Source organism: Serinus canaria, chromosome 26, assembly GCF_022539315.1.
Source record: "Serinus canaria isolate serCan28SL12 chromosome 26, serCan2020, whole genome shotgun sequence".
Taxonomy (NCBI): Eukaryota; Metazoa; Chordata; class Aves; order Passeriformes; family Fringillidae; genus Serinus; species Serinus canaria.
Genome location: NC_066339.1, coordinates 5,436,797 through 5,447,346, shown reverse-complemented (window position 1 = coordinate 5,447,346; position 10,550 = coordinate 5,436,797). Strand labels below are relative to the sequence as shown.

Below are 10,550 nucleotides of genomic sequence, written 5' to 3'. Positions count from 1 at the left end.
CACACAGAACCCACTCCTTTTTCTGGAATATTCTCCAGCACACACAGAACCCACTCCTTTTTCCAGAATCATTCTCCAGCACACACAGAACCCACTCCTTTTTCCAGACTAATTCTCCAGCACATACAGAACCCACTCCTTTTTCCAGAATAATTTTCCAGTTTGCTGCTGGTACCTCCTAGCAATATTTCATTTCTCCAGCCCTGCATCCCACCCTAGAATGAAGCTGAACTCTTTTTTTGCCCTCCCTGCTGCCCAGCGTGCTCCCAGACATGGAAAAGCTGATCCCTGTGTGGATGAAGGTTTGATCAGAGCACTGAGTAGTCATCTCTAAAGAATGCATAGCTGTCATCTCCAAGAGGATCCTTCTCTGAGCCAGGAAAACGTCTCTTACACAGGCTGACCGATTTCTCTTGGTGTTCAGAGTCTCAGTTTTTGTCTAGCACCATTTGAAATCGGTTATGATGTAGGGGGAAAAGCAACAGTAATGGGAAACTTCCTTCCCTCACCCCCCAGGTCACAAACAAACACCATCCAGAGCACCACTGGCTTGCTGTTCTCTGCCCTGGAGTTCCCCCCACAGGCTGAACATCCTGCACACAAGAGGACAGTCAGCATCCCCTCAAGTGAGGATGGGATGCTTCCAGACAGAGAGAGGCATCTCTTCAAACATAACTCAGCTGCTTCAACTCAAGCAAGCCAGGGCCTGGGTGTGACATCACAGCCACCCAAACTTCTGACCACTTCTACTCCATGTGCTGTTTGTTTGCCTTAACCTGTTCTTTACACAGATTTTTATTTTTTTCCTTCTAAATAAAATCGTGTGCTCTATGCTCCTGGGCTCTGTCTCAGGTAGAGAGATCACCTGGCTCCCTGCTGGACAACACCTAAGTGCTGCAAGTCTCTTCATTTCAGCCCCCAGCTCCATTTTCACCACCCTCAGAAATATCCAGATTCAGAGAATCAGAATGGTTTGGTTTGGAAGGGACCTTAAAATCATCCAGCTCCATCCCCTGCTATGGGCAGGGCTTCATTTATACTGATTTTAAGTGTGACACTGAAAACCCACCAACCACAGTCACTCCACATTATTTAACCCTAAACCAGAGAACTCTGGACCTGTTTTGTTACTCCCACTGCCCCTGTCACCAGTAGATGGCAACAACTCGTTTTTATTCCGTGCAGCTTTCCCTTAGCAGAGTTCACGTCCCTTTAATTATCAGTTCCAGACTCCAAAAGGAAATAATTCACGCAGCACTGAGTTTTAGAAAAACAGCACAGGACTCATGACAATTAGGCCCAATTAATTTGTAGTGTCTCAGTCAGATTCACAGAATCACAGAGCAGAATCCCAGAACAGTTTGGGTTGGAAGGGAGATTAAAGATCATCCCATCCCCAGAAACTCTGCTTATCCCCTCAATGCTCACTGCAAACCCAAACTGCACAGTGTAAAGTTGTGCAGTCTGGCATCATTTCCACACCAACTCACGTGGAGCATCACAACCACAAAGTGCAATCAAATACAGCATATGAAGTTATTTTTTTCTATTCCACCCTCTGAAAGGCTTCACTCTATCAGGCAGCTGAGTCCACACAGGGCAGCACAGTACATTTCAAGTGTGAAACTCACCCAATTCCCAAATCCACTCTCCTTCACATGTCACCTGAACCCACCTGAGCTGTGTTCCCTAAGGATTGCATTTGTCACACACTGGACAAAACGGCCAAAACACCCTCTGGGCTTTGCCTCAAGTGTTCCACCAGAACAGCCCCAATTTCCTCTTCTCCATCAACTTTTCACCAATTTTTTCAGGAGACAACGCTGTAAAGTTTTGGAGGTTCTGGGAAATTCTCTGCAATTCTAAAAAGAAACCCCAAAAGGCACTCAGCAAATCAAACCCCAACCCCTGCACTACCACTGAGTAATTCTGTGTACAAACTGCAAACTTCAACCTCAGCAGTCTCCACCTGATATTTGGGACATGAAAAATCATCTGGATAACAATGGGAGAAGAGCTGCTCAGCACAATGATGAATGAAAGACAAACACTTACTGCTAAATAATTTAACATTTTTATTTGGAATATTACAAATCATGGCTAATCTTTACATCCAGAAAGGAGAGCAAAAACACAGCCACTTTTTACAGTGATTTCACTTCCCAATTAAGAACATTCCAGTGTTTTTCAGCACATTGCAGATGCCACACAAAGCAAGCTGAGCTCCTGACCAGCACCACACTCAGTCCCAGTCACACATGCCAGTGTTTACAAACAACTCTCAAGCCGAGCTATCAGCCAGGCCACCAACAGCAAATCCTTCTGCAGAGCCAAAGCCCCTTTCTAACAACCACAGCCTATTATGAGCTCCAACAATACGACTGCTGGGATTGTCCCAAAAAGCCCTACAAAGCCCCAAACAGTTCTGTGCCACTCCAACAGTCTGCTGATGACAGGGAGAGCAGTGCCAAGCAGCCACAGACAAGCCAGAGCACTTTCAATGCTGCCTCAGGCATCTGAAGTGAGGCTATTTGGGTTTTCTGTGGAAATCAGAAGCTGCCTGGATGCTGACAGTGAGATTCATGGAGTAAAACCTGTTCTAGTTAAGATATGGGGTTTGCTGAGGAATTAGAAGTAGCAGTGACTCCAAACTGATGGCAAACACAGTGGTGGGAGCTCCTGGAGTCAGAATCTGGACTAAAACATTTGCTGAACAAGCAGCAAACAAGAGACCACCACATCTACCAGCACTCACACAACTGAACTGGTTTGGTTTCCCTTTAACATAGAAAGTGAGTGAGGGAAAAGCTCCTGCCTCTAAACAGGAATCTGATGCTAAATCCAGCTTTTCAGAGCTTGATTTAACATCCCAGTCTGCAGCCAGAGGTCAGAGATGTGGAATACATGATTTCAAGTAAAAAAGCAAGGAAAGTGGATCACACAGCACCTGTTTCTACCTTTGAAAGCAACAGAAGATCTGCAGACCTGACATCAAGGCTCACTAAAATGGAGCACCCTAAGGAACTTCCACTGTGCTCATGACAGGACATGGCCACCACTGAGCTCTCAGCAGTTCCTTTGATCTGGGATCTCCTGTCAACAGGCAGGGGATGCCTTTGCTACAGAATCCTTCAGTTTTCAGGTCCAACAAACCCACTGCAGTCTTTGGGAGATTAAAGCAAAGAATCAGAAATATATCTATAGCTTTTTTCCTTCTCAAAAGCAAAGGAAAAGCTATAAAACTCTGATTTCAAGGCACACTTTAATTCATTATATATACAGCAACCAACTTTGGCAGACAAAGAGGTAGAGTATATAAGATCTTCATTGCGATAGTTTCCAAAAGACACGGCCCTCAATGGCACCAGCCTCATCAGGGAACGAGCAACAGCACATTTCAGAGTACAAAGGAAACCACAGAACCATTTACACCACCTCTGCTGCAAAGAGGGATGGGAAGGACAGCCAGGTTTGAGTGAGCAGAGCTCTAGAGGAGAGAGGAGAATATTGGACATCTTCTGTAAGCCAAGAGGTGGCACTGAAGGCAGCAGGCAGCAGCTGGCACTGGGACAGGGACATGGCAGCACTCCCACAGCCTCTGGCACGCTACAGGTATTGCCTTTCCCCCAGCTGATGTGCACAGAGGGACAGGGAGGGGCCCAGGAGGCAAAGCAGGACCTGTGCTAGCTAAAGGCACACACACTTTTTATCCTGTCAAGCACCTCCTCCTCCAGTTCATCACAGAGCAAGACACAGCACAAGGAACTCATGGACAGCCACTGAGTGCAAGGGAATGAATCCTTGTCCAGCTCTGACAGGGACATCCCACTGCAAAGTCCCTCCCTCCCCCAGCAAGGGCAGTCAAGCTTTACACATCTTATATTCGGCAGAACTGGGAGGGCTGTCACGTTTCCTACAAACAAAAAAACAAGTCAGATCAGAGGTGTTACATTGCAAGAGGTTTTACATTTACACTGAAAGCACATCCTTAGTTTTGGCTTTAAAGCTGCAGGTAAAGTCACAACCTGGGTCATTCTTTAGCCCCTCTTTAGCCACAGCTGGACTGAGGAGATTTGAGCTTCATTCAGCTACTGAACCCAGCAATGACCCAAGGAGCAGCAGAGCCTTTGATCCAAAGGGATCATTCCAAGGGATTTTACCAAAAACTAACACCAGAACAGTCACAGGATTCCCATAACTCCACCAGGTGCACCCTGGAATTCATTCCAATTACTGTGTGTTGTTTAGTATATATTTTCTGACCAAAAATGAAATATTAGTTTGTGTGGATTTTGATTCTGCAGCCCACTAACAGCAACTTTAAAATACTTAAACATACAAGAATTAAAATTCACAATGACATTCTTATATATGCCCCAAGTTCTTGAATCACTCCTGTTTTGCTTTAACAAAAAACCCACCCATACCAAACCTCAGTGCCATTACCCCAAGTCTCTAAGGAGTTCACACTCCATAAGGAAACCCCCAGAATTACCAGTGTTTTGACACACCACACCAGTCACTTCTCTTATCATGTGTAAAGGTAAGATTGGAATGAAGAATTCTATTCTTTCTCTCCAAAAATAAGCCAAATTAACCCAGAAAACAGATCCTATCTTAAATAGAAACATCTTTCTTCAGAGTGAAGATGATATTCCTTAATCTACACATTATTTTGGAATTAACTCCAAGCTTAATGTTCATATAAAAACTCACCAAAAATACTGACAATTCACCTGTCCTTTACAAGTCAATAAAATCAAGACTATGCACATGAAAAGACCTTTGCATTAAGCTGGAATAAGAGAACCCATCACCTCCTCAGAATCTGTGCAATGGAGAAAAGCAAAAACAAAAAAAAAAAAAAAAACCAAAAAAAAAAAAAAAAAAAAAAAAAAAGAAGATGCTGATTTTAAAAAATATTTGCAGCTCCAGCTCTGTTGAGATAGCAACGACAAAATACTGGCAAGGAGAAGTCAAACTGAGCTGTCCTGGTTGCAGAGTGCTCTGTTCAAACAAAGGCCAGATTTTGGAAGAGCCCATTTAACCCTACCCAAGTGCAGGAGGAACCCCAACATTCATCACATGCATCTCACTGTGAGCATTGGGTTAAAATACAGGAGAGGACATCAGCTTCAAAGCAACTGAATTTTGATTCTTTTCAGGGCTACAGAACTCTGGATTTGAAAAAGAAATCACCTTTCCATAAGAAGGTTTCAAAAGATCCTTGTTAGACCCTTCATTTATTCTCTTCTAGAAAGCAAAAATGCAGATGAATCAGTCATTGTGAGAGATGTGATCTGGTTTTCTCTGAAGGGATGCACAACTGCCTTTAGAGTTTCAGGGCCCAAAGGTGGTTCCAGCTTCTAATTACAGGGAATTAAACTATTAGCTAAGAAAAGTAACTCACCACTGGGATGGGTGCAGACATTCTTCTGAGTATTGTAGGCAATACTCATTCTTCAAACAAACACCAAGAAATGTGATTTGCAATCACTGGAAGATCTTACTGACACTGCTAAATGAAAATTCTCTATACATTATATCCTCTCAAAATGAATGAAAAGTTAAGAGATTCTTTCCTACAGGAAGCCAAGGTTCCCAGCTAGATGGATTCCACACTCCTGAAATTCCAAGCAAACCACAAAAGAAAAGACACTTAAAGCTGCATTGCAAAAAGTCCAAATGAAGTGGAAAGTTATACCTTTTCATTAATTCATTTGTGCAGTTTCTTCCATCTCATCTGGGACATTAGCTTTAAAAATACAAATTTCCTTGCACCTCTCATCAACTGTGTACGAGCTGAACAGCAGAAAGGGAGAAAGGTCTGACTGAATGTCCCATCCAAGGGCATTTCACACACACAGGAGACAGAGGCCAAGGAAAGATCTGCTGCCATTTGGAGGCTACAAAGCAGCAAGGATCAGGGGCTGGAAGCACAACAGCTCACAAAGGCTCAGCTGCATCAGGAACTCAGAACACTGAACAGGGAGATGGAGGCTTTCATGAAAGGAGATTAGATCAGGGTTTTCAGACAAGAAGGAGCTTTAACAGTCAGATGTTCAGAGAGGAAGATGAAGGGAAGCACCAGGCACAATAAGGCTTTTCATGCTGTCAGATATTCAGGAATGTCACAGACTAATTTTTAATGATGCTGCCTTAGATCCCTTCTACTTTCTACCCCCTGAGAAGTCTCTCCACGGGTGAAGGCAGCAAGTGCTGCCCTGAACTGCCAAGAGCTCTCCTCTGGCCCATCCAGGCTGCAGAATATCCAAGTACTGAATAAAAGCAGTGGCTCAAAAGCACAAATTGCTCAGAGCACACTCTGGCCCTTGGATTGATAATGCACTGCCTATTTTTAAGGCTAAAACCTCACTGGATATAAACCACCTCCAGGGCTCTCCCAAGTCCTCTGTGTGGACTTCATTACAAATATGAACCACAGGAATATTCCCTCTGGTTTGCTTCATTTAAAGCATCCCTTCCTTTGTGTCATGTACTCCAGATAAATCCCAACAGGAAAAAGACAACACTGGTTTGATGAGATGCTCATCCTGACATTCCATGTGTAACACCTAACCTGCTCTGTGTTTTGCATTTTACAAAATATTCCTCTGACAGAAAGGTTTTTTCCAGAAGATAAAATCAGACATCACAGCAAAAAGCAATGCACAAAGAGGAATTTAAATCTCCTGCCCCACCATGAAAAACCACACATAAACCCCTGCTATTTTGAAGATAAAGTTTAAAACACCCTACATGTCTCATAAAAAACAGAACACTAATTGCTTGTGCACAAATCCAGTATTTTACAGCTGGTTCTGCAAGTCTTTAACATAGGGACACCAGCACTGGGGCTGCAGGAAGAGAAGAAAAACCTGAAAACCTGGCAGCACAAGCCCTTACAACCAAGACTCCCCCTGGCTTTAGGAGATAAATTGATATGTCTGAAGCAGATGGACAAAACACTTTCCTTGGCAAGTGGACACTGCCAAACACAAGCTGGAGAACAGGGTTTTTCCTCCCTTGAAATTAGTGCAAGTGTTAATTAGCAGCTTAGCTGAACAGCAGATCCAAAACCAAAGACAAATTCATGGTTAGGCTTTAGCTCCCATCAGCTGCTGGGAGGAGCTCACACAAAATCAGACATTTGAAAAAGACAGGGCACACAAAGCTCAAGAAACTTAAACATCAGCACAGCTTTGGCTCAGTCATTTGAAAACTTGCAGGATTAATAAAAAGGAAGTTTACTCACCCATTCTGTGAGAAGAATTTCTTGTAGATCCAGAAGGCTGCCAGGAACGCCACAACTACCACAATCACTTTAGGAAGAAGTGAAAAAAAAAAAGCACCTTAGAGTGATAAAGATCATCTCCAGCACACAAGAAAGCAACAAAAGTTTTGCAGAAATAGCCTTGCTTTCATCTAGAGGTCTATCCCACCTCTACTCCCCAAAAAAACCCACAACCCAACTGATTTATGGAATGAGCCATGTAAATTAAACATCTGATTCTTCAGGACAGTTCAGCTCAGAACCACCAAGATGGCAAAACCCCACCAGCTCAGGAACTAAAACAGGAATGACAAGGCCCCAGTGTTACTTTTTACAAGTTTGTACAAATCTGGGTAACAAAGGTAAGGACAGAGGATGGACTGAACACTTCTGTTCACTGGCAGAGTCATTTACTCACCCCCCAGTAAACCCAAGCTCTGAAATTTATCCAAGTGGCCAAGCTGTTGGAAAATGCCTTTGAAATGTGACCTCACCACATGAGAAAATACACATTTCACACTAAATTAAACTATAATAGCTAAGCAATCTTTTTTTTGAATCATGCAGCTTTAACCAAAACCCCAAAATCACCCTGCTACAGTCACAGGTGACTGGAATAAAAAAATGTATTTTCACATCAAAAATATAAATTGTATTGCATTTTTTTAAGGTTTTAGAAAATACTTACCACAGATGATGGCTATAATATATCCACCTAAAAACAGAAGGAATCAGTATCACAAGAGGAACACAGGTGCTTCTTACTCAAACATTATTATAAAAATATTCACAGAGCAATTTCAAGTCAAGTACTTTATCAACACAATCCTTGAAGCAGACTAATTGAAATAACAATATTTAACTTAGAATACGAATATTTTAATTCATTTTAACAAACCCTATTTTTCACATTAAAATAAAGAAGGAAGCTGCATTAAATTATTTCTTCTGAATACAAAAGGACTTTTCTCTGAGCTGTATTTTCACCTAGTGGAGATTTACTTACTGAGCTGGCAGGTTGGCACTGCAGGCACCCACTGGTTGTTTCCAATGTACTGAATCCGAGCCTCCCCTTGCAAGGTGTAGCCCGTGTAACATTCAATGGTAATGAAATCCCCCACAAAGTAGGAAGGTTTTTGTCCACCTATCACTCTCCCATAGCTTATGACTGGTGTGGAACCAGAACCTTCAGACTCACCTGGAAAGAAAAGGGGGGGAAAAAATAATAAATGTATTACTACATCAGAGATAAAAAACTTGTCAGTCTGCTCCTGATTTTAGCAATTTTACTCACAGGCACAGGGCTGTAAAGCACCCCAGGAACTCTGTTCTTGACAGGTCACTGTCACCTCTGCAGAGCCATCAGGGAAGGAGCAGCCAGCATTGCACCTGATCTGCACAGACTCTCCTTTGCTGTAGGCAGGCTTGCCTGGAACCAGGACCCCGTTGGGGATCTTCGGGGCAGGACACACATCTGCAGTAACTAACACAGGAATTTAAAACAAGTTTTGTGAGAATAAACTTTACTGCAGAACTCACTAACTCATTCCACAAACACAAGTTACCTTCATGTAAGAAAAATAGCTCAGCACAGGTTAGAAGTTTAACTCTACCCCAATTTTAAGTACAAATATTCCCTTTAGAAAACTTAAACCTCACTGTAGATATTCGTGAGGGTAATACAATCCTGTGATGTGGCAGCTCAGAAATCCTTACTGGTTCATTACTTCTCTGAGCTCTAGAATCATTTCTAGAAAGTAGGAGCTGAAGAGCTGCATAAAAAACACACACAAAGATTTCAACTACTCCAGAAGGACCCCACAGCTTTCCTCACTGTGCATACTCCTAATTCTCTGTATCAAATATTTTCTCCTGCATTCCACATCTTTTCTCCTGCCTTCACCCATGAAATCACCAGAACACCAGGACGCTCTGTTTTACCTAAAACACTTTCAACACACAAGAGAAAATGGAATATTACAGAAAGTCTTACTTTTCTCACAGGTTGGTTTTGGAGGATCCCAGGTATTATTTTCATCACAGGTAATTACCTCTGCTCCAACCATGTAATAGCCTTGATTACACTCAAACACAACTGAGTCCTTGTATCTGTAGGGAAATCCAAATCCAGACTTTTTTCTCCCATTTTCAACTCTGGGATCTTCACATTTCACCACTGAAAGAGGGGAAACATTTGTTAACACAAACATTTGTTACCAAATGAAAACAAAGCTTGGAAACATCTGTTAACACAAACATTGCACCAAACACAACATCCTCTTCCCTAGTGTCAATTTCCCCACGTTGTTTTGGAGAAGCTTTGTAAAAACATTGATTCCTGCACTTCCACAGGGGCTGTGTTTTCAGGAACAGGATTCTTCCTTAGCTTTTTACAAGTCCTAATCCAGCCCCCACATCGTTTCCCTTGACAGAATTTTTCTGCAGGATTTGTGGTTTCCAAGTTCCTTCACTTTGGCCTTGTCACTTCTACCAACAAGACACTCCCACAGATATTTTTCGAGCTCTAACTTAAATTTTAGCAATATTCTGTGTCATAATCCATCCATATCCACCACGCTGACGTAATGTCATGGAACTGCACCAAACCTTGTACCAGAGCATTTGTTCCTTCTTTCCTAGAGGCAAAGTCCACTCTCCCCACCCCACTTCCAAGGAAAGGGAACAGACACTGTAACAAAGAATGAAAAATCCCAACAACCTCGACATTCTGGAGGTGGCCCACTCCAAACTCCGTTTGAGTGTGCATCAGATGTGCAGTGAATGGTGGCTGGGCCAACGAGGGAGAAGGGGTCACTGCCCTTGGGGACATCCAGGCAGCTGTAGGTCACTGAGCTCTGGTACACGTAGCTGGCTCTCTCCTGGTACTCCCCGTTGGCTATTTTGGGAGGTGGCTCACAAGGAATTACTGTAAATAAAGCACAAACATTGGTCAGATTGGTTTTGCTGTGTTAGCTGGTTCATCTCAAAGAGCAAGCCTTGGTTTTCCAGTCATTTCACTGAAAATCTGACTCAGCCACTCGAAGTCAAGCTGCAGAACCTCAGCTTCAACAGGATGTTGTTTTTAATATGAGATAAAAATATGAGACAGCATGATTTTAATATGAGATAATTACCACCAAAACTGACATTTTTCAGTAGTAAATCCTCAGGAATAACCCAAGCAGTTAAGAAAAAAATTATCCCTGTTTCCCACCATTTTTTATACTGGAAAGTTGGTGGCACAGCTGTTTGTAAATGAACTACCCCACCTGAACAG

The 10,550-nt window shown here is 42.7% G+C and overlaps 1 protein-coding gene across 1 annotated transcript in view; it reads right to left on the bottom strand.

The window, feature by feature from the left end:
- Nucleotides 1–2,055: 2,055 nt before the first annotated feature.
- The window catches only part of CR1 (complement C3b/C4b receptor 1 (Knops blood group)), a 30,043-nt gene continuing 21,548 nt past the window's right edge, over nt 2,056–10,550 (bottom strand). Inside the window, exons 41-48 of the mRNA XM_050984959.1 lie at nt 9,993–10,199; nt 9,267–9,449; nt 8,568–8,756; nt 8,280–8,471; nt 7,962–7,988; nt 7,256–7,322; nt 5,705–5,802; nt 2,056–3,913 (exon numbers count right to left, since the gene is read on the bottom strand). Coding sequence (XP_050840916.1) covers nt 5,712–5,802; nt 7,256–7,322; nt 7,962–7,988; nt 8,280–8,471; nt 8,568–8,756; nt 9,267–9,449; nt 9,993–10,199 — 956 coding nt within the window. The 3' untranslated portion in view covers nt 2,056–3,913; nt 5,705–5,711. The remainder of the gene's footprint in view (nt 3,914–5,704; nt 5,803–7,255; nt 7,323–7,961; nt 7,989–8,279; nt 8,472–8,567; nt 8,757–9,266; nt 9,450–9,992; nt 10,200–10,550) is intronic.